This window comes from Remersonia thermophila, chromosome 4 (genome assembly GCF_042764415.1).
Source record: "Remersonia thermophila strain ATCC 22073 chromosome 4, whole genome shotgun sequence".
Lineage (NCBI taxonomy): Eukaryota > Fungi > Ascomycota > Sordariomycetes > Sordariales > Chaetomiaceae > Remersonia > Remersonia thermophila.
In genome coordinates this window covers 1,617,263-1,644,703 of record NC_092220.1, presented here as the reverse complement: position 1 = coordinate 1,644,703, position 27,441 = coordinate 1,617,263, and the positions used below count along the sequence as shown (strand labels likewise).

Sequence of the window (27,441 nt, the reverse complement as noted above, 5' to 3'; positions counted from 1 at the left end):
GAATAGAATGGCCTGAAGCCGCAAGCCATGCAGTGGGACCTTGCGGGGTAGAAGGCCGGAGCAATCTTCTGGGTACTGTACCTGTACCTGATACCGGCTTATAAATCCGTCTGGCTGAAGAAGGTAGATATGACACAGGGTGCAAACTGCCCCTAGAAAGACCCAGATAGTAGAAAACGCAGCCCAATCAGCCCCAACGACGCATTGAGTAAGGATTGTGAGGCCGGAAATGGATGCGATATGCGTCAAGCGGTTCTGGCCGTGGCCAGCATGGTGGGCGGACGGCCAGCTCCAGACTTGGATCACAATCCGATGAAACAACCACTTAGTGCCGCGTATGTGTCTTTGCTAAAGTGAATCAAACTCAAACGCTGGCTTCAAGTCCATGACACTCCATGAAGAAGCGAACAATTGTCTTGGTCACTTACTGTGGCTGGTACTGTGCAACTTACAGGAGTCTCTCGAGTGATGATGTCATGCCGCTCCCACGTGGATCCAGAGTGGGCAGGGATCTGCACAGTACCGTTACGAGTTTCCACTATCACCGCAGCGGGGCATCCATTCCACAAACATCAAGTCCCGAAGACCCTCCGAACAGGGCAGTTGATAGAGAACGGTTGACACGAATTGGAATATCCTGAGTTGCAACAGTATAATTATTTGGATAATTTTTAGTCTGAATCTCAGTACATATATGCTCCAGACACGCGCGTGCCTTGGCCTCACTCGACGGACAGGCGGCTAGTGATTAGCACTGCCCCGCGCCTGGGGATTTCGACGAACCGACCATCTGCCCAGGCGAAAGACACGGCTTTGGGATCTCACAGCTGCGAGAGCGAAGGAAAGAGAAAAAAGGTTAAAAATAAAAGACAAGATTGAAGGAAAAGGGATGTCAGGTACAGGCCGTTCGGTGGTTGATACACTGTTTAGATGCAGTGAAATGGACGCCAAGACACTCGTTGTGTCAACGCATACGCAGTACAGTCGATTTACCAACACTGGCGCCTGGCAGCGTAATTTTCGACCCCTGCCCCTCTGCCCCGCGGCTACCCCACGACGAACGCCGCATCAGTCACACACCGAACATGGCTGAAATCTGCGACAGCATACGATAGACGAATACCCCAATAAACTCGACGGCCACGAAGAGTCCGTGACGGCATTTCATGGGCTCAATTACACTTCATCGCCATATGCTGCCTTCCCCATAGTCCCTCCCGTTGTTCTCCCTAGCTCGGATCCCTGGCGCCGACCAGAAAGTTGAGCTCTGGCGCATATTTCAGAGCACCGAGCACCAAAAGACCAGCCAAACTCGCATTTCCCTCTGCGTCACGTCTCGCCTCTGCCACCGCGTCGAGTCCCAGGGTGATTGAGACCCTCCAACTGAGCCTCTACGACGCCCCGTCCGCCGGCACTTTCACCGTCCGTCGCTCCTTTCAACCGCACAATGTCATTCGGCAGAAAAAAGCCCGGCGCCAGCTTCGGCGGCTTCGGTGCCTCTGCTACCACGCTCTCGTACCTCACCCCACCGCCTGACTTCTCCGCCATACCGCATGAAGTTGTCGTCCAGTATAAGAACCTCCTAAAGAAGGACAGCACCACAAAAGAGAAGGCCCTTCAAGATATCCTCGCCTACGTCCGGCGCCTTGGGCCCAACCCCGAGACCCTTGAGGAAGCCGTAATCGATACCTATGTTCGTTGAACCGCCCGGTTAACGCGATAACTAGTCAGCGCTCCCTAACCGCCTCCTAGATCGACCTCTACCCGAGACTATCTATCGACGATTCCCCTAGAGTACGAGAACTCTCCCACCAGCTACTCTTCCACCTGCTCAATGCGGCCAAGAAACGCATGGCGAAGAAGCTGCCCAGCTTCGTCGGCCCATGGCTTGCTGGAATCTTTGACCGCAACAAGGGTGCCTCCCGAGCGGCAACAGACGCCTTGGCTGCATTCTTGAAAACCAAAGAGAAGGAGGAGGCATTCTGGAAAGCCGTGCAGACGCAGGTCCTCGAGTTCGCGATCGAGGCCATCAGGGAAACACCCGGCACTCTCAGCGACGAACGGGTCACCACGGCGGAGGACCTGGCCGCCAAGTACCACCGCGTTGTCGGCGCCAGCCTGTCGCTGGCCCTCCACGCCTTCAAGAAGGGGGACGCAGGAGCCTTGGAGGACGGGCTGACCCGGTACCTGGAGACAGATGCTCTCTGGGACATGCCCAAGACGGATGATTCCTTTGTGCGGAAAGCCTACTACCAATTCCTCCTCGCCCTGCTCGCCGCAAAGCCAGAGCTGCTTGAGCCTCATCTCCAAAAGGTCGCGAGAGCCCTCGTTCATGACAGCATGAAGAAGAGTCAGAGCGGCTCGGCAACAGACTTGCTCAAGGCCTTGGCCGCCCTGACAAAACGTTTCCCCCAAGTATGGGGCACCAAGAAGCACCCGTTGCAAGCCCTTCAACAATTCGTGGCCCAGGGTTCTCAGGGCGGCGATGAGGAGTATTGGCTATCCTTGGAGCAACTCCTTCGCACGATTCCTGACAGAGAACCGCCGGTCAATATCGTGTCAGCCTTCCTGGCTTCGGTGCGGAAAGGGGCCGCAGACCGGCGTGAAACCACTGGTGCTCGGAACCAAGCTTTCAAGACCTATGGACAGGTTTTCGACATTTTCCTCCAGCACACGCCGCTTTCGACAAGCTTCCTCGAGGAGAACCTGGTGACATTGACGCGGCAGTATCTCCATCCCAGCTCGGGGTCGTCCACACCGGTGCCTCAGAGGCCCGAACCCCTTGCAGCTACCTGGGTTATCGTGGCTCGTCATCAAGACGACGAAACCCAAGCGGGGATCAGGGAAGAGTGGCAGAAGATGGCCGATGCGTTCACCACTCGCATGGCCAACTCGTTGCCAGAAGTCTCGGAGGGCTACCAAAAATCGCAAGCTTCTATTGCGTTCGAGGGCCAACTTTGGTTTGCCTTCACAGCAAACATTCTCGCTCAGCCGGCCGAAAGCACCGCACTTCTGTCTAATGTGGTTACCACCGCCTCGGCTCACGTCCTGCGCGGGGCCGTTGACCTTCTTGTCCGGAGGAATTTCAAGCCTTTCGGCGCAGCTTCGGTCATTCAGTCAGCCTTTCGCCACTCTCCTGGTCTTTGTGCAGATCAGAAGCTCCTGGAGTCTCTCTTCCCAGCCGATGAGGGTGAGGTTTTCGACCGGGTTGTCACCTCCCAGTCACTTCCCTACCTCGTATCTGACCTCAATACCATCACGGGTGGTGATGATGGGCGCTTCGGCGAGATCTGGTCCCCGCTCGTTGAAGCTGCACTGAAACTTCCGGATCGAGGACAAGCGATATCTGCTGTCAGGGTACTCATCGGGATACCCTCTGCTGCCCCGCACGCACACCAGAACTCTTCGTTGCAGGCTTTCCTTGTTTCCCTCTGGAAGGCGTTTGTCACCGGCGAGGCTGCCAACTCGGGCCGGGATCTCTGCGAAGCCACATTGTCATATCATATTCTCGTCAAGGAATCGTTGGCCGAGATCGCAAACGAGATTGTTGCGGGCCTGGAGGTTCCCACAACACGTGATTCCGCCTCCGCCGCTCTCGAGCTTCTGCTCGCCAAACGCCGCGAGACATTGACGGAAAACGGGGGCCTTCACGTTCGCTTGGTGACCAACCTGCTCGCGCTAACCGAGATCTCGGATGGCACGCTTTCTGCAAAGGCGAAGAAGCTCAAAACGCTCCTCGACGAGCAGCCGACCGCACAGAACCACGTGGCGGCGATCCTAGAGAACCACCTCGAGGAGGCTGGTCCTTCATCGCTGGACGTGGACACGCTGCTCCAACAAGCTCTCGATGCTCTTAAAACGGACATAGTATCGGCCGAGGACATCTTCCCCAGCTCAACGGTCTGGATGGAAGAGCTCTCGGCCTACCTCCAGCGCGTTCCCAATCCGTCTTTGTCTTTGACCAGCAGCATGGGAGGCGCATACTTCCTGGTGCAGGGAGCAGGAAACCTCAGCTCTGCGCCGCTGCGCCGCGACAGCAGCGGCCGCTCTATTCCGGCTAGGATGGCCCTCTTCACGGCGAAGCTCTTCTCCTCTGGCGTGGACACGTCGTCTCTGCCTCCCGAGTTCCTCTTGGAGCTCGTCTATCTCTTGTGCCTCACCGAGGCCGTCGTCTTGGACCAGCTCTCTGTGCCCCAAGCTGGCGGTTTGTGGAACGATGGTCCGGAAACCGAAAGTCGACTCCAAGAGTTTTGTGACCTCAGCAACTCTGTGATCCGTACCATCGTGACGGCCTGCGGAGACTGGACGAATTGGACCATGGCCGGTGACTCCCTCATTGAACGGCTCGTCAACTTCATGCTGCACGAGGCCGTTGGGCTGAAGCCGAAAGCCTTGTACGCAGCCAAGGCCCTGAGTTCGCTGCTCCAGCTGCTGGTACAAACGCACGGCGGTGCGCCGGCGAACCTGGAGGAGTGGGTCACCAAGCTGGGAATCATGAGGGTTGCGCCAAACACGACGTTCGCAACAGCTGCCTTTCTGACCGGGTTCGGCGAGGCATTGGCGTCATCCAAAACCGTCGCGACGCTATGTACCCGCCTCGTCAGCGAGCTGCCAGGCATTCGTGAGGTTTCTGACGGCAAGGCTCTCGTCACTCTGGTCATGCTCAATCTCTGTATGGATGTCTACGAGGCGAGCACAGTGCCGGTCGAGACCCGCAAGCAGGTCCTCGCCCTCCAACAGTTGACCCGATGGACGGAGAACCCAGAAAAGCTAGGCTACCAGGCCGCTTCTGAAATCTGCAAATCCATCATCCGCCTCCTCCCGGGCACCAAGGATACCTATGGACCATACTGGGAGCAGGCCATCAAGTACTGCCTCGAGCTGTGGGTCACAAGCGCTGCGGGCAGCGTTCAGGACCAGAAACTGCCGTATCTTCACGCGTCTCTGAAGCTGATGCAAGCGCTGCGTGCCGCCGAGGACCCCAACGACGATCTGGTGGAGGCCCTGGCGGAGCACAAAGGAGAGGAAACGGCGGCGCTGATCACCTTGCTCGGCGCTCCGCACGACGATACGGCAAGCATGCCCTCCCAGCAGGTCGACGCGCTTCTTGCGAGAACCGTTCGCAGGTTGCAAAATGTGCGACTAGAGGATCTCGAAGATATCTACGAGGCCGTCGCGTCGGAATCTCGGGAGATTCAAAGGGCAGCGTTTGGCCTGCTCCACAACGCCCTGCCGGCCGCGCAGGAAGATATCAATCTTGCTGTGGTCCTGGATAAGAAAGGTACGTCCCATTCACCAACACAGTGTACTTCGGTGCGCTGACCCTAGCAGCTGCCAACCTCCCGTCCGAGCTCCTTTCCCTTCTCCTCAACGCTCCCTACCCTCAAGACTACACCGATGAAGACCTGGCTTCCTTCCCGACCCCTATCCGCTCGTACCTCTTGGCCTGGCACCTCGTCTTCGACGCCTACAGCAAGGCTTCCTTTCGCGTCCGCAACGACTACACGGACAACGTCAAGAGCGGCAAGCACCTGGACCCGCTCATGGCGTTCCTCGTCGACGTTCTGGGCCACGCAGCGGCGAAACCGCTCAACCTTGATCGCGCCGGGTTTACAACCGAGCATATTCGGTCGTACAGCATTGACTTGGCCGACGCTGAGCTGCCAGAGAGGGATATGAACTGGTTGCTGATTCACCTGTTCTATCTGGTACTGAAGTACATACCCGGGTTGTTCAAGCTGTGGTACCTGGACTGCTCGTCCAACCAAACCCGCATGGCTATTCAGGCGTGGATGGAGAAGTTCTTCTCGCCGCTGATTATTGCGGATGCGCTGGATGAGGTGGTGGAGTGGTCTGCCAAGCAAGGGGAGACGGCGTCGGGTAGTGGTGGCGGCGGGGGGGCGGACGCCCAGGAGATCACCGTCAAGGTCAGCAAGAGCGCAAGAGAGGTCACGGCGGGATATCCCGTGGATGACGATGCCGCGACCATCGCGCTGCGCGTGCCAAAGTCGTACCCGCTTGACCCTGTCGATGTGGTCGGCGTGAAGAGAGTCGCCGTGAAAGAAGACATGTGGCAGGCGTGGTTGATGGGAACGAAGGCGGTTATCATGTTCGGGGTAGGCCTTTCCACCTTCTTCGCTCTCTCGCGCGCACCATGCACATTGTGCTGAACCTTGCTGACGCAACACGTTGTTCCAGAACTGCAACTTAGTGGACGGCCTGACCGCTTTCCGCCGCAACATCTCGCTCGCCCTCAAGGGCCAGGAGGAGTGCGCCATTTGTTACTCCATCATCGCCCAGGACAAGACCCTGCCCGACAAGCGCTGCGGCACCTGCAACCACTCCTTCCACCGCGTGTGCCTGTACAAGTGGTTCCAGAACAGCGGGCGGAATACCTGCCCTCTGTGCCGGAACGCCATCGACTATTTGGGGTCGGATACGAAAAGGCGGAGACCGGAGCACGAGTAGAGGGATGCGTGGTGGAGGGGATGAAGGCGGGTTCTTTTGAAACGGGTTGGCAGTTGCCGTGCTGTGAGCTTGAGGGTTGGCGGACGAGTAGTTGTGTCCTAGCTACATGCTTGGCGTCATGGAGCGTTGTTGCATCCGAGGATGTATGGATATGTCGTGATACCAGTCGCTGCGCGGCACATGAGATGGAGAAGAGAGATTCTGATAGATTCGATATCCATACAAAATACAGCATTAAAACATGCGTTCGATGATGAAGCACCTGGCCTGCTTCCGCTCGTGGTGGAAGCCGTCCCGGTAGTAATTAACCCTCGGGATGCGACGACCTGAGACGGAAGCACACGCCGGGCGAGTCAGCGAGGGGGGTGGCGGGTTTGGTGTCCCAGGGCACCCCACATGCATGAACCTGTCAAACGTTAAACCGTCCAGTGTTGCGGTTGAGCACGTGTGAGAGTTGCAAGTGTGAGGGGCTTGGGAACCTTCGAACTCGGACGTTCCCGCTCCTTGTGCTGGGCTGTCAGCAAGAAATGTGTCGTTGTGCTGAAGCACTGCCCCGCAGATCCATTGCGACGCAAGACTTCCTGTCTCCGCTACGATCATATCGGAGAGAGGTATGCGAGGGGATCAACTATGTCGACTTGCCGCCGTACGTAATCAGTTATACCTACGCTGTATGTAGGGGTCGTCGGCTTCCTCCGATGGGAAAGGTAATCTTGAGCGTTGACGAAAGCAGAAAACCTTCCCATAATCGGGCATGAGGAGATCGGCTTGTCCTCATTGCATCACTTTTCTCCCTGAGCTGACAGATTCTTCGAGGACATTGCACCTCCGGTGCTTTTCCATATCCCCCAGAGGACATGATGTCATGCCGATTGCATAACCACATTGGGACATGCTCCTCTCGGGCTTTGGTAACTACCTGAGGAACCTGAATCACCCCAAAGGCTTCGGGAGTCACATCGAGATCCCCCGGTCAAGAGATGGGCATTCACGCCCGGGATGTCCGAGTTTCTTCTTGGTCCAGATTCTTACCAATGTAGCCTGTTGTGGATCTCCCAGGGGCCTTGCTTCTCAACATTTCTGTGTCAATGTCAGAGGAGGTCAGTTCAGACGCATGGAACAGGGTCAAGATGTCTTGGCAACACCCCCTTTACCGTTTTGGGACAATCCCAAACATCGCGAGCCCCTGGCTGCTGAGAGCGATGAAACACGATGTGGTTCCGCAAACCCGGTGCTCTTCACGGCCGCAGGGTTATTGTCCAGGTGCGGACGAGGATGAGCACGGGGCGGGATCAACGGGATGCATGTCGATCAAACGACGGAGCAAGCGAGGAGGAAGATTAGGTCAGTCTGCGTGGACGGACCCTCAGCAGCGGTGATGGGGAAATCTCCCATGATGATGATCTGCCTTTTCTCCAGTCGGGATCTTCTCTTTCCTTCTCTTCCCTTTCGGCAGAGAACCTTCATTTTCTTCTCTCAGGATGTGCTGTTGAGCAGAGAGGCAGGCTGTTCGTGTGCCCCCTGGCGACGGCCATTTTTTTTCATTCTTTTCCTCTCATTCACCTTTAGCCTGTACTTTCATCCATTCTTTCTTCCTTTCTTCCTTTCCTTCTCTTCTTTTTTTCTGTTCTTAGATCGCGACAATGCTGGTCATTCGCGCTCTCTGGCTGCAGGCTGTCCTGGCGACAGCCCAGCTGGTTGATGTGGATGGGGTTTTGGGCGGAGGGAACGGCGCGATCGGCTCGGACATCATCAACAGCGAGGCTCCCGTGGAGGTCCCAGCAACGGCGACCCTGCCGGCTGGTGTGCCGGACGCTCTGCAAGTCGACAATTCACCGGCAGCGGCAGACGACGATGTTAAGAACATAGTCGTTGAGACCCCTGAACCAGAACCCATCAAGGAGGAGGCCGATTCCGTACCCTCCCCACCGGACGCGGAGAATAACAGGGAGGCGATCAACGGTGGTGTGTCCGTCCCGGCTGACAATATTAACGACAACGATGCTGCCACACCCTCCCCGACAGATTTGTTGGAGGTTGTGGAACGGGATGATAACGCGGGGGCCACCCCGGCAGACTCGCCGGCGGACGTGAAGGAGGAACCCGAAGCCACGCCTGGCTCAACGGACCCGACGAATAGCAATGACGCTGTTGAGGGCGGCGTGGCCGTCCCGGCTGCTCCCATCCCGGTCGACTTGTCGGAGGCTGTGGACAAAGACGATGCTGCCCCGCCCGCGCCTCTCGAAAATGCGGAGACGGAGGTCCCAGCCCCGATCGTTGTCCCAACGTCGTCCAGCGAGGAGCCGAAGCCAGAGACGACCCAAGTGGACGTTGTGACTGAAGCGCCCGAGCCAGCACCGACTCCTGAACCAGAGCCTACCCCTGAGCCTGAGCCGACTCCTGAGCCCGAGACGACTCCCGAGCCTGAGCCGACTCCTGAGCCTGAGCCGACTCCTGAGCCCGAGCCGACTCCTGAGCCTGAGCCGACTCCTGAGCCTGAGCCGACTTCTGAGCCCGAGTCAACCCCAGAGCCCGAGACGACTCCCGAGCCTGAGCCAACCCCAGAGCCCGAGCCGACGCCTGAACCCGAGACGACGCCTGAGCCTGAGCCGACTCCTGAGCCCGAGCCAACCCCTGAGCCCGAGCCGACGCCTGAACCCGAGCCGACTCCTGAGCCCGAGCCAACCCCTGAGCCCGAGCCGACTCCTGAGCCCGAGCCAACCCCTGAGCCCGAGCCGACTTCTGAGCCTGAGCCAACCCCAGAGCCCGAGACGACTCCCGAGCCGGAGCCGACGCCTGAACCCGCCCCTGAGCCAACTCCAGAGGAACCTCTCACGACAGAGACTCCGGCCGAGCCAACTCCTGACCCGGTTCCGGCTCCTGCGCCTACGAATGACGAGCCTGAGGCTCCTGCTCCCACCGCTGATCAGCCGACAGCAGGCGGCGAAGAGCAACAGCCTCCAGCAAATGACCAGCAGCAGCAGCGGCCGGATCCTGAGCCGGCGCCCGCCCCCGCTCCCTCTCCGGATGGCTCGAACATCGAAGAACCGGCTCCTAGGCCAACGTCCGACTCCCCCAACCCGGCTACTTCCCCTGAGGCCCCCGTCCTCGCTCCTCTCCCCATTCCTGGTCAGTCTTCGGCCGGTGGCTCTTCCAGCACCAGGCAGGCTTCCACCCCAACCTCTGCGCGCGAGCCATCCCCGACAGCGACCGGCTCCAGCGGTGGCCAGGACCAGGGCCAGAGCCACACCGTTCCCTCCTCTTCCTCCTCCCAGACTAGCCGCCCAACGACCACCTCCCTCCGCCTCCTCCAACCCACCGGCGCCCTCCGTGCGATCGACGGCACTGGGTCCACCAATCCCGACAACTCCAACCTTTCCTCCTCCTCCCCCTCCAACAACGTCGGCACCGACCCCTTCTCCCGCTTTGGCGACGACCAACCCAACGGCTCCAGCTCGACCGGCGACGTCAGCGTCAACCCAGACCTTCTCAGCAACGGCAAGATCACCGACGCCGACTCGGACGACAGTGGCTTGCCGCTCAACGTCAAGATTGGCCTCGGCATTGGACTGGGCATCGGCAGCATCGCTGCGGCTGTCATCACGGCATGGGCGCTCTGGAGGAGGCGGATGGCCAAGGGGCTGGCAGCTGCCAGGACAAACGATTTGGAGAGGGGAAACAGCGTCTCGGGCAGGTCGACGCCTGACGAGAAGGCCAAGATGGATTTTGAGAGTGAGCACGATCAGGATTTCTCGCCCTTCTTCCGTGGCAGGGGGGTGACGCGGAGCCCGAGCAACGGCAGCTCAACTGGACCGGTTGAGCCGCCGCCGGCGTACTATAGGGGGGTTGCACAGTGAAGTGATGGGATGAGGACAGCCTAGGTGGATCAAGAGCGCGGGAGGGAGGCATTCCGGGCTGGATTGTCAGGTGGAGGAATCGCATCCACGTGTTGGTGACAAGAGACGGGTTTCACGGTCAGCATATATATCAACCATGCATACAGCCAACTTTTATTTTCACCAGGGGTTAGGTCAGGAATGGACACTACGCATGGCCAGCCTTCTGCGATGTCTAGAATGTTAAACATAATTTCCAAATGACAATGATAACAAATAGTGCTACGTCTTGCACATGGTCACCTCAATTTCTTATCCTTTGTTTAATTACAGAGGGCCAAGTGAGAAGAAAATAACCAGTAGGCACAGTAATGGTCGACAAGATGGAAGACACTCGAAATGAAACCGGGCGGGAAGGCAGACGGGGACAACTCATGAAAAGGATATCCAGACCGTCGGTATTGGGACTGTGCGAGATGGAGCTCTCAAAACGTGAAGCGAGACGCAACGGGAGCACCAGCTGCTGCCATATGGTGACACCTGCCAGTCCCTGATCACAACGTGCCGATAGCTGAAGCCCCACGTGCATGTCACAAAGTCGGCTGGTGCCAAATATCCGTTTCAGCTCTCTCGGCCCACCATCCTGCATTCTCATCTTCAACCTACACAAGAGAGGATGCACACCGTTGACGGCGTGAGAGAGCGAACGAGTAGATAGTCAAGATGTCTCAACAAAGCTATCAACTTCATCTGCCACAACAACCACAGACGCAGTACGCGTCAATGCACCAGCTGCACACTCCGCAACCTCCACAACAGATGCACCTCCAACAACAGCAACAGCAACCACAACAGCAACAGCAGCAGCAACATCATCAACCTTTACAGCAACCACAACCACAACCACAACAACCACAACAACCACAACAGCAGCAGCAGCAGCAGCAGCAGCAGCAACCGCAACAGCCGCAACAGCCGCAACCGCAACAACAGCAGCGGACACCCGCAACACAGAACGCGCGGCGCCAGCAAACTCAACAACAGAGGCAGCGGCAGCAGCAGCAACAGCAGCAACAGCAGCAAGCTCCTCAATACACCCAGTTGTCGATGGCGCCTATTGCTCCGTCGCAGGCATCTCAGCAGCAGCCGTCATACCAGCCACACCAACAACAGCCTCACCAACCCCAAGGGCCCCAAGGGCCCCAAGGGCAGCAGAGCCAACAACTGCCGCCCCAGCCTGCCCCGGCACCTCCGACCCCCCAGCAGGGTCACCAAGGGCAGCCAGGCCTGGGCTACCAGCCGGCCCAACCCGCTCCCCAGCAGACTCCGCAGCCCCAAACCCACCAGGGCCAGATGGCTCTCCTTCCCCCTCCTCAAGACCGGCTCTACAACACGTGGGACGACCTCCGCGAGGACGTCAAAGCCTTCGCCAAGTCCCAGGGTTACGCCATTGTCATCATCTCCTCCCTGAACCGTGACGCCGACGGGCAGTACCGGCGTTACAACCTTGGCTGTGCCAAGGGCGGCAAGCACTACACGTCGACCAGCAAGGGCATCCGCAACACCAAGTCCACCAAGACGGGCTGCCCGATGCGCATGAAGGCCATCCGGGAAAAGGCCTGGCCGTACAATGACAAGTGGCACGTCATTGTCCAATGCGCCGAGCACAACCACGAGCCCTTCATGGGCGGGCCCAACGCCGACGCGCCCGCGCAGTTCCGCAAGATCGAGGCCGACGGCATGCGGTGGCTCATGATCATGCACCGCGAGGCCCAGCTTAACCTGCGCCAGCTGACCATCGGGATCCGCATCTCGTTTGGGGACAAGTACCAGTACGTCAAGAAGACGGACGTGCGCAACATGCTCGCCAAGATCAAGCGCGAGGAGGAGAGGAAGGCGGCCGCCGCCGCCGCCGCGCAGGGGCTGCCGAGCAACGTGCCGTACACCATCATCCCGGCGTCGCACCTGCCTCCGCCGCCGCCGCCGCCTGCTCAGCCGATCGAGAGGCTGCCGCCGCTGCCGCCGGATATGCAGGTGCCCGATCCGGATATGGAGTCGGATGATGATGGGGACGAGCTGTGAAGAAGGGGAATGGCTTGGCCGGGCGGATGGTTATGCTGCGCGGATGTCGGTCTGGGGGGTGTTGAGTTTCATGTCGTCTATCCGTAAATTGCGAGAGCGACGACCGAACTTTGAGAAGAGGGAGGTCGGCTCGGCATATTCCTGTGTGTTCTCTCTGTGTTCTGTAAGAACGTAATAGTCTAATCCCAAGCCCAGGCCCCCCATGGCCTGGCTGCGAGATGACTAGTCGGACTGTGTGAGTGCAAAGTTCTTCCGTAGATACACCGTGTCGAGGTCAAGCGCAGGCGTAATTAGACAGACTGTGTCCACCCAAGGCTCATAAATGGACTATGCCCAAACAAGAGTTCTACAACGTCGAGCAAAGTCTCCAAGCGAGTGGCAATATCACGTATCATCAACAACCACCCTTGGTGACGTTCCACCGAGGCTTCACTTTTCGAGAAAGCCGCATCAGGTCAACAGGCGCGTTGCGATAACAGATCCTACTGAAAGTTAGAAATGAATGTAATCAAACAAGAATGCCATGCTGAGAGCGCCAAGCAGGATCCGGGGAACAACCAAATGAAAGCGGCAGAGAACAGAAAACATAGCCAGACCACCCGAGTTGTCCAAGATAGCGAACCCCGTATGAGAAAACGCTCCAACGCACACGAAACAACGGTTGCATCGCCGAGACAGCGCACAGCACAGGGCTGAGCTTACCCCAGAGCGACGGACACCATGCGTCTTTTGCGAGGTAATAACGAAAGACCCCTTCCACCCACACCACACACCATGGTCCAAGCCATTATTGGGTAGCGTTTGTCCGACCCGCCCTCATTCATTCCTCCATGCCCCAGCCACAAGCCCATCCACACACCGGTACGGTCGAGGCCGTGACGCCGAGGCCGAGAAAGACACCCATCCCCACCTCGCCCGCCTTGATGCCCCGATGCTTGATCCAAGGCATACACTATATGCAGGCCCTCTTGAAGCGATCTATTCATTGGTTCAGAGCAAAAGTCCTGGCTCCCCAATCATGCCCCATGGAAAGGGCATGCGGTTCTCTGGAAGCACCGCCCTCCGCTATCCGCGGGACCGGCGGCGCCTACCAGAGCCCGGGGGCGAGGCGGGTATCCCGTCCCCCCCCGCAGCATGGCTTTCCGGCATCTTGGGGCAGGTCCACTTGTGGCGGCTGTTGAAGTTGTCTTTGCGCATCCTCTCGGAACAGCCCGGGCAGCGGACCTCTTCGTCCCAGACGGACCGGTTATTGCGCACCTCTGGGAGGTCGCCGTGACATTTGCGCAGGTGGCGGTTCACTTCCTTTTTCGTGGCGCCCTTGTACTCGGGGCAGTGAGGGCAGGGCAAGGAGGGTATGTGGTATTTCTTGTGTTTCCTGAAAGTTGCAAAACCGGTCAGTGGAGTTGGTGATCAGCCAGCGAGCGTGGGGGTGGAGGATATGCACAACAAGTCCGGCTCGTTGAGTCGACGGGGGTAGGTTTGCAGGGAGGGTTCGGGGGATGGCGTGGAAGAGGGCATGAAAAACGAGGAGGAGACGGGAGCCGGGGGGGGGGGGGGGTGGGAAGGGGTGTGACATACCGAAGCTTGGACGGAATTCTAAACGTCTTGTTCTCACAGCCAGGGAAATTGCATTTCAACCCTCCAGGCTGGCCGGTGTGTGATGTTGAGCGGTCGCTATCCTGGCCGGAACGGGGGGTGTCTGGAACGCCGTGCTCTTCTGGTGACATCGAAAGAGCATTGTGCGAAGTGACCAGCTCGGGAGCCGGTGATTGATTAACAAAGCTTGTAAGGAAGGATGTGGCCGTACTGTCGGTGCCACTATCGAGTGGTACGGTGGTGCCAACGCCACCATGGTCTCCCGGTCCCCGCGCGGGCTCGGGAGGAAAGAAAGCGGATCCCGTAACATCAAAAGAACCTTCCGAGACATCCTCCACAACCTCTCCCACCGCATTGCTTCCCATGTCAGATGAAGCCTAATGTTCATACCGTGGCACGCTCGAAGAGAGTGCCACTGCGGACATGGGGGCATCAGGGAAGAAGGAGGTGGGAGAGAGGATGTCTACCGCGGGCTCTCCAAATGAAACGGTAGCTCCCCCGTTCCAGGGATTGGCATCTCCCAGGTTGGGGGTGTCCAATGCTGCTGAAAACATTCCGTAGGGGTCAGGGTTTCCCAGCGAAACGCCCAGCCCGAGGGCGTTCCGCTCCGCAGAGCTCGGCCCAAAGGCGGCCAGATCTCTGGGATTTACGGTGCCGTCGTGAACGGCCAGGTTAGGGGGCATCTGGACGGGCGGCGAACCCGGCGTAAACGAAGCCGGTGCGACGGCCGCGTGGTTAAGCCCCATCATGCCAAACAAACCCTGGTGGCTGGTATCATCCCCGAAGAAGATGGGGTCATCCTCTCCGGAGACCTCAGATGTGGCATCTGGCCCCGAGGACCAGTCGCCATCTCGCACATCAACGCTTTGGGCGAGCTGCGCGTCAGCTCCCCCGTCGGGAAGAACTCATTGGCGGCAACTTACTCGTAAAACATCATTGTGCCCGAAGCCCAGCATGCGCCAGAGATCATCCGTCAGCTCGGCAAAGCCGCGAGGTTTCTGGCAAGTCAGGGATGATGGGGGCTGGGCTGGCAGCGAGCCCCGTCGAGAGGTAAGAGACTGTGGAATCCCCACCCCCGGCGTCAAGTGTGGAGATACGGAATCACCAGCCGTGCCCGTGTGACAGTAGGAGGCGATCGTTTGGGGGGGGGTGGGAGCCTAGATTGATGCCTTCAAAGGATGTCTCTGGCGGGTCATCAAGACCGTCTCGGGCGGAGAAGAGAGGACAGGGAACCAGAGAATGTGGGCGCCGCGCCGGGGCAGGGAGCCGTAAAAGTGGCTCAAATACCCCTCCCACCGTTTCCGCAACGCCAAATCTCGGCGTTTCTGGGAGATCAACGGAGGCAGGCATGTACAGAGCCGGTTGGGCCGGTGGTCAGGCTGTCTGGCTGCGCGTCGCCGACCCGGACGCAGTAGTTAGTTACATGGCCGCTCTCTGGCAGACAGCGGATGGAGGATGCCAAGCGAAGCGTTGAGGTCGGGGGCTGAGGCCCCTGCAAGAGGGGACGCAGTGAGGCCTGCCACCTAGTTATTAAACGAACAACGTTACGCAGTACACCTACTGTGTACAGGACGCGTTCTCCACTTTTGTTGTGAGGCCCGCCACGGGGCCATGCAGGCACTCTAGCGTGTACACTTATAAGTCCACCTGTCCGAAAAGGCTGTGATTGGCGACAACAGGAGCAAGGCTGCGAACCGTCCCCAGCAAGTAAAAGAGAAAGACAGAACCTCACGTCCAGGGCCTCGTCATTCTTCTTCTCTCGTCCGTACTTTTCTCATCTCGGCTATTCGTCGACTTGGAAGCCGCCATCCACAGAGACAGAGGCTTACAAGTGTGCCTCGCCGTCGGTTGGCTCGTTGGTTCATGTATCTACCTTCCATCTGGTTCTCTCTGCCTTTTACCTCTCCAACAGCCAACAGCGTTTCTGCTGCTGCACGGTGTCCTGGCGGTCGAGTCGCGGCCAAGGCCGTATCGTCAAACGGAGGATCGGTTCAATGCGTCACCTGCGCTCGGAAATGCGAGATCGAAGCGGAGGGACATGGTGGCCACGCCGGGACGCAGGGTCCTGTGGATAGGATGCGATGCCCTCGGCGGCATGATGTTGAGGTGATGAAGATGAGATGGATTCCAAAGCAACGAGAGCAACATAACTTGCCAATCTGGAAGGGGAGAAGAGGGGGGGGGGGGGGGGGAGGAGGGGGCAGATTCGGCGACAAGTACCAGGATGTGCCAAGGAGGGTGAGGCCCTCGACCTTGGCGGCGCCATTGGCTCCGTTGGGTCTGCGCTCCGCCATCCCATCTCGCCTTGCATGCGGCCGCTTGCCCGGCGGCCGGCCGGGGGCGGGGCGACTTGGCTGTGCCCACCAACCGCATGGGAACCTAAAAGGCCCGCAAGCCCAACGACGGCGGCGGCATCGACGGCGGCATCGACATCGGCATCGACCACGGCGACCGGCAATGGCAGACCAGACCAGGGAGAAAGAAGACGCCACGGGTCTGAAATACAGCGTCCGAAAGCGCTTCTATGACCTTGCCCTTCTCTTGGACGGCCTCCGCTATGTCTACCGCAAAGACAATCGCCTCTCAGAACCCGACCTGGAGAGCGCGGTATTCAGGTCCAACCGGGAGACCTATTTCTGCTTTCTCAACAAGCTCAGCCAGGTCTGCGATTGCCGGCCAAAGCAGCCCCTGGGCCCTACCGTGAGCGCCGTCACGGTCCTCGACTCGGGCACCATCAGGTACTGCGTGGCTTCGAATCAGCGCACCGCGGCCGAGCTCCAAACCGTCAAGAGGTACCTGACCGACATCCTCTCCATTCTCGGTCGCGCGAGGGACAAGGCAGTCACCGACCGCATTGCCCGCGCGCCCATCGCATCGGACATCCTGCGCCGGGTTTTGGCCTTTAACCGGCCCCGGATCGAGGATTACCTCGAGTCGCTGCTGAAAAACAACCGGCTTCACTTCTGCATCGGCTATGCTGCATCGACGGATGGGAGCAGCCAAGGTGACATTTCCCAAGGCTGGACCGCAGCTTCTACCCCCTTGCACGCTGACGGGGTCCGCCGTGCTTTGTAGGTACTGCTGCCGCCGCAGCGCTCAGGGAACTGTATCCGCTCGTCGACGCCGCCCGGCGCGCTTCGCCACTGGACCACGAGCAGTGTAAGGGGAGCCTTTTGAGGCGAAACAAGGGTCTCCAGGTGGCTAACAGGCCCAGTTGCCCGCCATGCCGAGTCGTTGCTTCAGGCCATCGACACGCATTATGCATCCGCGCTCGATGAGTACATGAAACAGTTCACCGACCCGGAAAGCCCGTGGCGGGAAGTGCGCCACGCGATCGGCCGCCTGCTCTCGTATTTCATCGCGGTCCGCGTTCTGTTCACGGCGCGCAAGCTCTGGCCGGCCCTGTTTGTCGACTTTGACGTGGAGACGGTAGCCTCGAGCGTGCCCCTCGAGTCGCCGCCTCCCTCGCACAAGAAGGCCAAGGATATGCTCACGCTGCCCGTCGGCATGGCGGATAAAAGGGCGCTCCTGAACCACATCGAAGGCCTGCAGGAACTCGGCCTCGACAATCATATCCGGCAGCAGGCGCACCGCACCCGCTTCCGCCCCATCGTGCACGCCGAGGTGCTGCTGCTGGATTGGGTGCTTCGGTCGCGCGCCGCTGCCGACCGCAACGGCGATGGGCCGCTGCGCTTCTGGGGGGAGGCCGAATTCGGCCCCTACATTGGCTCCAGCAAGCCCACGTGCCTCCTGTGCCACGCCTATTTCAACGCCCATCCGGCGAGGGTCAAGTGTCGTGATACACACGGCAACCTGTACTACAACTGGCGGGTCCCCGACCCCCAGACGGGAGAAGGCGAAGGCGCTGTCCGGATCCGCAAGAACATCTTCAACAGCATGACGACGGAATTGCGCATGGAGGTGGTCAAAGCCATCGTGGATCGCTCTTCCACGCGCAGCCGCCACGACTCGCGCGACACGCCGTCCAACCCTCTGGGTAGCACCGCCTTGACCGAAAGCGTGATCGGGGACAGAGCATCGGCGCTGGCTGCGCAGGCGGCAGGAGGGCCCCGGGCCGGAAACTGGGCAGCGAACCAGGACGTAATCGGTCCCGGGAGACAGCCGGCACGAGCCGACCTGGATTCGGCGTCAACGAGAGCCCTCAGTGGTGGCACCGGTAGTGATATGGGCGACGATGGTGATAATCATGATGATGACGATGATGACGACGATGATGATGACGACGATGACGACGGCGGCGCAAGACTTTGATTGTGTCATCTCCGTATGATCTATCCCCTACATCATTGCATCGGCTTCTTGTTCTTGTTTTTGTTCTTCTCCTTCTCCTTCTCCTTCTTCTTCTTTTTCTTTTTCTTTTTCTTTTTCTTGGTGTTGCTCGCGTCTTCTTCTTGGACCGTGCAATGACAGAGTGGAACGGAGAGTTGATTGAATATCTGCGGCGCCAAAGCCACCATGCCGTGACGAAACAGACCACCATGGTCATGGACGAGAGAGATCTATTTTCTGGAACACCGCATACCCAAGGATAAGGGCCTCCCTGCTGCTTCCTTCCATTCCCGAAACCGCTCATCCGCCCACTCAAGCCCCCTGAACAATCGACTTCCCATGCCTCGCCGAATCCACAACCTGCCTCAGCCACCACACATGTATCCTCACGTCGCCCGTCAATTCCGGATGGAAGCTGGTTCCAAACACATTGCCCTGCCTCACCGCCACGATATCCCCTTTGCCCTCCGCCTCGGCGTCCCCCTTCCGATACACCCCCAGCACCTCGACCGGCGGCTTCCCGCCGCCGGCGCCCTCCTCCTCCGCCATGATCTCCTCGACGACAGGCGCGCGGATAAAGACGGCCCGGAACGGCGCCGCCGGCTTGCCCTTCTCCTCCTTTTCCTCCTCGGAAAGGAATCCCAGCTCGAGGGGCGCCACGAAGCTCTGCAGCTGCGTGCCGAAGCGGTTGCGCAGCACGCGCACGTCCAGCCCGCCGACGAGCTCCTGACCGCCCTGCTTGACGGCCGAGGCCTGCTCGGCGAGCATGACCAGGCCGGCGCAGGTGCCCCAGACGGGTTTCCTTTGGACTCTGTTGTAGGAAAGAAGGGGAAAGGGACTCGTGTTAGCCTTGTTTTTTTTTTTCTCTCTTATTCGTCTGGATTCTAGCATGCACAGCATGCATGTCCTCGAAACCTCGGAGATGACGAGGGCAGAGGGAGGGCCGTTGAGGAGAAAAAGAACGAGGGGAGCTCCCGCGGGCGGGGGGGGGCGCAGGCAAGGAACATACTTGACAAACTCCCTCAGGGGGTCAAGCAACCCCAGCCGGCGGGCGACGATGGCCATGGTGGTGGACTCGCCGCCGGGGATGATGAGGGCGTCGCAGCGGGCGAGCTGATCCGGCGTGCGGACCTCGGTGAGGGCGAACTCGATGGCGGGGCTCACCTGCGCGGTCGCCCGGCGAAGCAGGTTGAGGTGCTCGACGACGCCGCCCTGGAGGGCGAGGACGCCGATGGTGATGGTTTGGCTTACCGTCATTTTTTGAAGGGGCAAGGGGGGGAGGGGGGGGTTGCTTGTCCCTATGGGTTCCTCCTCCTGGAATTCTTTTGGGCGAGGGGTGTGTGTGAGACGAATTTGGAGTGCAGGTATGCTTGATGCACCCACGGTTGGATGGATATCTCTATCCGGGTCCCGGCGTAATGCTGTGTGATCGTATGGAAGATATCTGATCCTCTCCTTTGTTGATAAAAAGAGGCTCAAAACGGCAGTTGGACAGCCCACTCCCGAGTTGACAGACGTCCCAGCTTGATGATTGATGATTGCGAGCCGGAGGTTCCCTACGGATCGCCACTGTCTGGGGCCAAAATGGAGCAGCGACCTGCTAAGCACAGCAGGCAATGCTATATTATACTTCGTATCCACTTCCCGCCGGACCTGAACCTCCTGGGACCTGGGATACGCTGGGAAACCCGGATTGAGTCGGCAGCGCCGGGAATTCCGAGGATTCCAAATGCTGGGTAGGTAGGGAAGAGGGAGCGAGCATCCAGCGACAGCCAACGACGGGATGAGCCGGTGTGTGCGCCGGTTAGCTACGGCAAAATGCCTCGCCTCGTGCCCTTTGCCTTTTCAACCACATCGGCCCTCCCTCGCACGGGTGGCCATCTCAGTAGCGTAAGAAAAAAAATATCATCCTGCCCCTCCCTCCGGAATTGGCACTGTGCGTGCGAGACGGGGAGGTTACAACGGCATGGAATTAAAGTTAGAACGGCCTACACGTGCTCCACTCGTTACGATATCTTCAGCAAGGATGACCGTGGGGTCACCGAGGGTGAAGCCAACAACGGCCGAGAATCGTGCGACGAGGCGTTGCTGGCCGGTCACCGGCAGGGCGTAGCCATGATGCTACATGCCGCATTGGGGGCGCGTCCCGTGGGAGCTGAGGATGGGTTTTCGTGTCCAACCAAGCCGGCCGCGTGTGTTGTTTCGCTCACAATGGAATGCTCTTCCCCTGATAAATATTCTTCCAACTCGACTCTGGAGCAGGCCCGCGGGTTTCCTGGCCCCATGGCGCAATCCACCTGCCCCGCCATCCAGTTGCCGGGGGTCCGGTTCGGAGGCGGGGCACATGGCGGGTAGCTTCTGACGCCCCGACCTTACCGTGTGCGCCGCACTGTGGTGTTTTTTTGGAGGGGCAGCCCGAGGGGTTCTCTTGCTCTTCTTTTCCTCCTTGGGTTGCACATCCGTCAGGGAAAACCTCCAAGGGCGTGGTGACATTCCATCTTCCCATCTTCCGTCTGGTCCCTGGCCTGTCCCGTCCAGAACATATATTATTGCCGTTGGATACCTCGGGTGAGTCTCACCAGCGAGGGAGGAAGCAACCCCGAACCACCCCGCAGCCCACCGTCTAGGTCCTCTCCTGCATCTCGCCACAAATCCCTCGGCCTCGTTCACGCCAAACGCCAACAAGAAACCCTTCCAGCTTTCGCAATGGCCACCAACCTCCACCCCGACGTCAACGGCAACGCCAGCGATGACTTCACCGTCAAGGCCGGCCTGGCCCAGATGCTCAAGGGCGGCGTCATCATGGACGTGACGACCCCGCAGGAGGCCCGCATCGCCGAGGAGGCCGGCGCCGTGGCCGTCATGGCCCTGGAGCGCATCCCCTCCGACATCCGCAAGATGGGCGGCGTGGCGCGCATGTCCAACCCCGAAATGATCCGCGAGATCCAGGCCGCCGTCACCATCCCCGTCATGGCCAAGGCCCGCATCGGCCACATCACCGAGTGCCAGATCCTCGAGGCCCTCAACGTCGACTACATTGACGAGTCCGAGGTCCTGACCCCCGCCGACGACCAGTTCCACGTCCAAAAGACCGACTTCAAGATCCCCTTCGTCTGCGGCTGCCGCAACCTCGGCGAGGCCCTGCGCCGCATCAAGGAGGGTGCCGCCATGATCCGCACCAAGGGCGAGGCCGGCACCGGCGACATCGTCGAGGCCGTCAAGCACATCCGCACCGTCAACGCCGACATCGCCCGTGCCAAGGCCGCCCTCGCCGCGGGCGGCGACCTGGCCATCGCCCAGCTCGCCCGCCAGCTCGAGGTGGACGTCGCCCTGCTGAAGCAGACGGCCGAGCTCGGCCGCCTGCCCGTCGTCAACTTCGCCGCCGGCGGCGTCGCGACCCCGGCCGATGCCGCCCTCATGATGCACCTCGGCTGCGACGGCGTCTTCGTCGGCAGCGGCATCTTCAAGGACGCCGAGTCGCCCGAGCATGCCCTCAAGCGTGCCCGCGCCATCGTCAAGGCCGTCGCCAACTGGACCGACAAGAACGCCCTCATCGAGGCCAGCATCGAGCACGGCGTGGCGATGAAGGGCATCAGCAATGCGGGGCTCAAGCCGGAGGAGAAGATGGCCGGCCGGGGCTGGTAAGGAGAACGTGGAGGCCGTGGGATTGGTGCTCTCGATCCGCGGATAAATGCCCCTGCTCTGGGTTGGCTTGGGTTGCATAGGGTCTCTGCTCTGTATCTTTGCCGCTCCCTTGCGAGACAGTTGCCGGAGGAGTGCCGACCTGAATCATATATGGGTGGATGTTTGAACATTACGCTGATTTCTCAACGCATGTCGGCAGGGGATGGGGGCGGCGATCTTGTCTTTTGGTTTCTTCTTGTTCATCAGCGGAGGTATTAAAAAATACAAAAGGGATAAGGGTTTTCTCATGTTTTTCTGGTACCCTGGGGTTTGGTTGTTTAGTGCCTGGGAACTGAGGCTCTGTCTCGTGTGACAATATAGGGTAGTTGATGGGAGATAGTGTAACGGTAGACTACCTGAACCTGTCTTGGTCTTCGCACTCCTCGGCGTCCGGCTCGGCAAAACGTTGAAGTTCGACGTCACGGTTCACAACGAGAGTCAGCATATTGCCCTTCTTCCTGTGGCTTCGGTGCTCACTCGTTCCACCGCAATGACCACATCCAAGAAGACAACAAGGCTTGTGGAATACGGGCTGCACATACCAACTGCCCCGTGAGAGCACCAACTGTCCGAAGCCTCTCTCGTATGGGCCTCCTGCTGACCATGAGATGAAGAGGTAACAAGTGGTATTCCCGTTGACGGACAGCCAAAACAAGATGCCGAAACCCTGGGATAATAGTGCACATCCGTCCGCCGTGTCCTCTATGGTGTCGTCCACTCAGGATCCCTCACACCTTGTGACCTGAACAGTCTGTCCCACCCTCCCGCCGGCAAGGCGCTCGGAGCGTCCTCATCTCGCCCTTGCCAGGTTATTTCGGCGAGATGACGGGACAAGACTCGCACGGTTGACCAAGGTTCGGGCAGCGAGAGCATCAAGGGGTATTGTTGCATATTAGCGATCCGCGTGGCGATCCCGGTTGCCGTTGACATGAGCCAGGGGTCAGCGTCATGCTTCTCAACAGGCCCTGCTGGATCGCACCGCTGCAGGGACATGAGAGATCTCGTGGATCTTGGGTCGAGCGAGCCGATCCTTATGACAGTACCGGTCCTCTGTCATCATGTTGCAGGGGATCCATCCATGCAAGAGTGCACACCATCCATCAGGATGGTCGGCCTGATTGATCCAACGTCATGAGATTTGCGATCTGTCGATACCAATCCATCCCGAGGATATCGCAAAAGACACTACATACCAGAGGTTCAAGAAAGCAAGAAACCATGATGCCCAACGCCTGAGTCCCATCCGTGCCCTTCCCACCCGTTCCCTAGCAGAATCCATGCCACCCGGGAACTAATGGCCCATGAATGTTGCCCACCCAAACACCCATTTATCAAACATATCAACCCAACAACTCCAGAAGCCCCGAAGGTATTGGACCTTTTGACCAAATCCGCCCACACAGCCCTTTTTGTATCACCGCCAGGAACCGCGGCCTTCGTCCAAAGGCGATTGCCTCATCCAATGGACCGCGCCGTGGCTACCCTCCCAAGATCTGGGTCCGTCCGCTCAGACGCACCATCTCCCAGAGCAGGCGATGGAGGTGCCATGTCGCCGCTGGCATTGTTGCCTTCGGTCGATGGCATCCGGACCGGGCCAATCCTCCTCTTGTCATTCGTTCCGTCGTCATAACCACCGACTCCCAGGCTCCTCCTATTCCTGCCATCGTTCCCCGCGAGAGAAGGGTGCGAGCGTTGGTCCCTAGCACCGAGGCCGAAAACCAACTTGTTGTACCCCTTCGCGCGGCCGTTCCCGTCCGCGTCCTTTTCGGACAACCCGCTCTCCGCGGTCCCGTACATAACCGCCTCCACCCCCGGGTGATGCTCATGCTGCCCATCCGCGACCTGCAACGGCCTCGTCGGCCTCGACCCAATCGTAAGCGGCGGGTCGCTGCCGCCAAGACCGCTCCCATCGTCTTTGAAAGAGTCTCCTCCGGCTCCTGCCGGTCCGTTCCCATTCGACCCGCGGCGGACGCCAAGCAAGCCGGGGAAGAACTTCGCAGCGAGAGGTTTCAACGTCATGGCGCATGCGACAACGATGGCGGTGTGGGATTCGATAATGGTCCAGTAGGTCAGCTTTGCTGGCGAGTAGGTGAAATCCGGGTCGACGGATTCCGTGACGCTGATGAGGATCGAGAGGCGGATGAGGGAGACGAGGCACACGCTGAGAAGGAGGGGGTGCAAGGTAAGTCAGTTATCCGGACGCTGCTCGCTGGATCGTGCGGACGGGGCAAAGGAGGGCGAGGCTGCCTACAAAAAACCGATGGCAAACACGCCAACCAGGATGACCTTTTGCCGCAATGGCAGTTTTAACGGGGCGAGGAACGGGATCGGCAGCAAGAAGATGAGGAAGTCGGTCACGATGGCGAGCCTGGTGAGCAAGGAGAAACACAACGTCAGCCTTTCCCACCGCTCCAGCAGGTTCGGGAAGAAGGGGCTTCCGGTCACTTACGCCGTGTTGACCCACCAAATCTCCGGGCTCTGGCGGAACCGTGGCACGACGGCAGGGTCCCAGGTCGCCTTTAGAGGGATCGTGAACGTCGCGGTGCTGACGAGAGCAGTGAGGTTCGAGCCGACGACGAGGACGAGGACGACCCAGGCGGCGCGTTGAGCCCACTCAAAGGTAAAGATGGTGAGGTACAGCAGACATATGGAAACCTTTGTGAGCGAGAGGGTGAGAACGTAGAATAAGAGGGTGAACCACCAGGCCTGGCAGAGAGCTGATTAGCCGGGCTGCTGCTTGCCGCGCCTCTGGGAGGAGGCATGAGCTGCAGACGAGCAAGGTAGTCCTCTCACCATGTTAATGGCCACAAAGCTGCTTGGGTCAACATCCCAAACGTGCCGGCCCAGGCCATGGCTGATCTGTACCGCAAGAGCGACGCAGTAGCCCCCGGCCGCCAACAGAGACAAGAGGATAGTCCAATCTGACAGCCCCAATTTGTGGACGATCCGCATGCGGGTGTAAAAGCGCAGCACCACAAACACGAGGGCGATGGTCCAGGTGATGGCGGCGGCGGCAAGCATGTTTGGGCCGAGAGTGTCGTGATCAAGATCGGCCGTTGAAGGAGGAGGGCCGTCGGGCGCGCCAAGCGCGCCGGGCAGACTGGGCGCCGGCCCGGCCTGGGGCCCGGGTCCTCCCTCGGGGGTCTCGGAGGCCATGAAGAGAACGGCTAACGGCGCATTGGCTTCTTTGTTCTGTCAGGTAGTGAGGCGGTTCGGGCGAGGCGAATGTGCCATGGTGATCGTGGGTCTTGGTGGTGGGGGCGGGCTTGGGCAATGATCTCAAGTAGACCTCAAGTAGACACGGTCAGACCTCGACGAAAAGGACGCCGCGCCGATGAGATGGAGTCAAACAGCAATAACTAGTTAGTTATCGTTCAAGAATCTATCAAAGGTCAGGGACCACGAAACGGGGTGGGCAGCCATCTTTGAAGGAAGCCATGAAACTCGGCTCCCGGCTGCGCCGCATGCTTGATATGCGCTGAATCGGGAGCCCACGCGGGAGAGGACCCTGCTATCATCAACCTCCTACTATACTCCCCCGGCCAAGTAAAGTGAGGCCTGGACTCGCATCCGGCAGAGAGGCACAATGTCCCGCCGCGACCCGGTCCCCTGGAAAGCACCATCTTGGTTTGGTGGGAGAGCTAGTCGCCAAACAGACGGGGCGGCCCCACAGTGGGATGTCCAGTGAGAATCACCATTGACGTCTGGCGGTGCAGGCCTGGGCCCTTTCAGACTCACACCGCAACGCTAGCGTCGCTATGCCTGTGTACGCAGTACTGGGGCGGCCGAGCCCCTATTCGCCCGAGTCGCTGCATCTGTCTTGCTGCTCCTTCTGCTCTTGTTGAGCCTCTCATCGGCCAAAGGAGAGAGAGGTGTCAACATTCCCGTGGCTCTTTTCCGGATGATGGCAGGCATGAGAGATGACACGGGCCGGCCTTCATGTGTGCGCGCATCAAATTGTAGCCAAGAGGTAGCATTGAAATTACTAGTGCGTCTCGTCCCTCTCCTGGGGGGTCCCCTCGGCCGACCTCGCCCACCCCTCTGGTGGCTGCTCCTCCAGCCTTAGCGCAGCGCACGTCCACCCAGGTCGACCGATGCGGCCGCGGGGAACCTAGCCCAACATGGTATCAGAGCCGACCGTGAGCCAGGCTCTTTGTTGTGATACTTTTTTTTTCTTTCGTTGCTGTGCACTTGATCACCCACATTCAACGGTAAGAGCATGGTGTTGCAGCCGAAGAACACAACACGCAAGACCGGAGAGCAAAGCAACGGAGGTATCAACGGCTTCACAGATCGCCGTATCAGAATGGCTGGTTGGACGGGGGCAGCCGTGACCGCTTTACCGTACAACCAGTGCTATTGGTTACATCGGATCGTCCCTTGGGTTGTTTGTCGATCGCAGGGCTCAGCCCTGCAGGCAAAAGGACCATCTGGCCATGGTCATGGGCGACGATGACGATGGTGGAACGAGGTGCACGAGGGTTAAAGGCTCATGCGGGGGACATGCGAGTTCGGTAGTTGGTGTGCATACTGCGTATGCACTGCGTACGCAGTACACAGTACATACAGGCCGAAGAGAAACCGTCGTCCGTTACTTTCCTCTGCTTGCTGCATGCTTCACAACTTCGCTTCTCTCCCTCGTCTTCGTCTTCGACGCCACATCCCGCACACCAACCACACAATCCCGGCGGCGCATCCCGCTTAACCCCGGTCCCTGCATTTCCGGTTAGCAAGGCCCACGGCCATGGACAGCTCGCGCGGCGGCAACTCGGGAACCCGAGGCCCTCCCTGCACTCCACATCGAAGAAGCTCCAGCCGCTCCAATGATGGCCAATGTGTCTCTCTACATACGCAGTATAGTACATAGCTCCGAAGCTGAGGCATCCACGCATCGCCGCACGGCCGGTGAGGCTGCGGTAGCAATGTATCACTTGATGAATCTGGCAAGCATTGCAAAATGCTGCGCGATGCATCAACGAACTACCGGGAAACTCGTATCGAGGCCAGAGAATTGCATACTGACCATCTACTTCAGCTCTGTCAGTAGGGGACAACCTGCCTAAGAGGGCCGGGATGGATAGTTGCTCATTCCCCATTCCATGATCTAGCGTTACGCTGTTTGGTGTGGAATTGCCTAGTGTCGAGTCCGGGGTTGCATCATATGAGCATCAAATCAAAGGGCTGCCGAATGTCAAGGTCCGATGGTGTAGTTGGTTATCACGTCAGTCTAACACACTGAAGGTCTCCAGTTCGAACCTGGATCGGATCAAGACGCTTTCACTTTTGCCTCGAGATTATTTTTTCTTTTGGGGGGGGGGGGGGGGTCTCTAAAAACAGGCATTCAAACTGAGACATTTCAACCTCAGTGTGACAAACGTACCTCCGGTGCCACCTGCAATGCGAAATTCTGGATCAAATCAACGAAGACAATTCTGCTGCATCTCTGCTTGCGCTCGCGTACTGTGTACTGCGTACTAGTTACGTA

General features: G+C 59.1%; 8 protein-coding genes and 1 non-coding gene across 9 annotated transcripts; 6 read left to right on the top strand and 3 right to left on the bottom strand.

Annotated features, from left to right (window-relative positions):
- Positions 1-1,447: 1,447 nt before the first annotated feature.
- Positions 1,448-6,468, top strand: VTJ83DRAFT_4601 (uncharacterized protein; the record flags this gene model as incomplete). The annotated part of the gene is made up of 4 exons (XM_071011109.1): positions 1,448-1,693; positions 1,753-5,281; positions 5,332-6,116; positions 6,199-6,468. The coding sequence occupies 4 exons, from the start codon at positions 1,448-1,450 to the stop codon at positions 6,466-6,468; spliced, it is 4,830 nt and encodes a 1,609-aa protein (XP_070866051.1).
- A 1,643-nt stretch (positions 6,469-8,111) lies between these two features.
- On the top strand, positions 8,112-10,325 carry VTJ83DRAFT_4600 (uncharacterized protein; the record flags this gene model as incomplete). The annotated part of the gene is made up of 1 exon (XM_071011108.1): positions 8,112-10,325. The coding sequence occupies one exon, from the start codon at positions 8,112-8,114 to the stop codon at positions 10,323-10,325; it is 2,214 nt and encodes a 737-aa protein (XP_070866050.1).
- A 702-nt stretch (positions 10,326-11,027) lies between these two features.
- Positions 11,028-12,386, top strand: VTJ83DRAFT_4599 (uncharacterized protein; the record flags this gene model as incomplete). Its single annotated transcript, XM_071011105.1, has 1 exon — positions 11,028-12,386. The coding sequence occupies one exon, from the start codon at positions 11,028-11,030 to the stop codon at positions 12,384-12,386; it is 1,359 nt and encodes a 452-aa protein (XP_070866049.1).
- A 1,065-nt stretch (positions 12,387-13,451) lies between these two features.
- On the bottom strand, positions 13,452-14,952 carry VTJ83DRAFT_4598 (uncharacterized protein; the record flags this gene model as incomplete). Its single annotated transcript, XM_071011104.1, has 4 exons — positions 13,452-13,761; positions 13,965-14,339; positions 14,406-14,846; positions 14,906-14,952. The coding sequence occupies 4 exons, from the start codon at positions 14,950-14,952 to the stop codon at positions 13,452-13,454; spliced, it is 1,173 nt and encodes a 390-aa protein (XP_070866048.1).
- Positions 14,953-16,439: 1,487 nt separating this feature from the next.
- VTJ83DRAFT_4597 (uncharacterized protein) lies at positions 16,440-18,254 on the top strand (the record flags this gene model as incomplete). The annotated part of the gene is made up of 3 exons (XM_071011103.1): positions 16,440-16,986; positions 17,058-17,141; positions 17,197-18,254. The coding sequence occupies 3 exons, from the start codon at positions 16,440-16,442 to the stop codon at positions 18,252-18,254; spliced, it is 1,689 nt and encodes a 562-aa protein (XP_070866047.1).
- A 330-nt stretch (positions 18,255-18,584) lies between these two features.
- On the bottom strand, positions 18,585-19,529 carry VTJ83DRAFT_4596 (uncharacterized protein; the record flags this gene model as incomplete). Its single annotated transcript, XM_071011102.1, has 2 exons — positions 18,585-19,083; positions 19,282-19,529. 2 exons carry the CDS (start codon positions 19,527-19,529, stop codon positions 18,585-18,587), a joined length of 747 nt encoding a protein of 248 aa, XP_070866046.1.
- Positions 19,530-20,978: 1,449 nt separating this feature from the next.
- Positions 20,979-21,917, top strand: VTJ83DRAFT_4595 (uncharacterized protein; the record flags this gene model as incomplete). The annotated part of the gene is made up of 1 exon (XM_071011101.1): positions 20,979-21,917. The coding sequence occupies one exon, from the start codon at positions 20,979-20,981 to the stop codon at positions 21,915-21,917; it is 939 nt and encodes a 312-aa protein (XP_070866045.1).
- Positions 21,918-23,411: 1,494 nt separating this feature from the next.
- On the bottom strand, positions 23,412-25,112 carry VTJ83DRAFT_4594 (uncharacterized protein; the record flags this gene model as incomplete). Its single annotated transcript, XM_071011100.1, has 4 exons — positions 23,412-24,117; positions 24,208-24,324; positions 24,406-24,662; positions 24,750-25,112. 4 exons carry the CDS (start codon positions 25,110-25,112, stop codon positions 23,412-23,414), a joined length of 1,443 nt encoding a protein of 480 aa, XP_070866044.1.
- A 2,039-nt stretch (positions 25,113-27,151) lies between these two features.
- On the top strand, positions 27,152-27,225 carry VTJ83DRAFT_t102. The gene has a single exon. It is a non-coding gene; the product is annotated as a tRNA-Val (tRNA).
- The last annotated feature ends 216 nt before the right edge of the window (positions 27,226-27,441 follow it).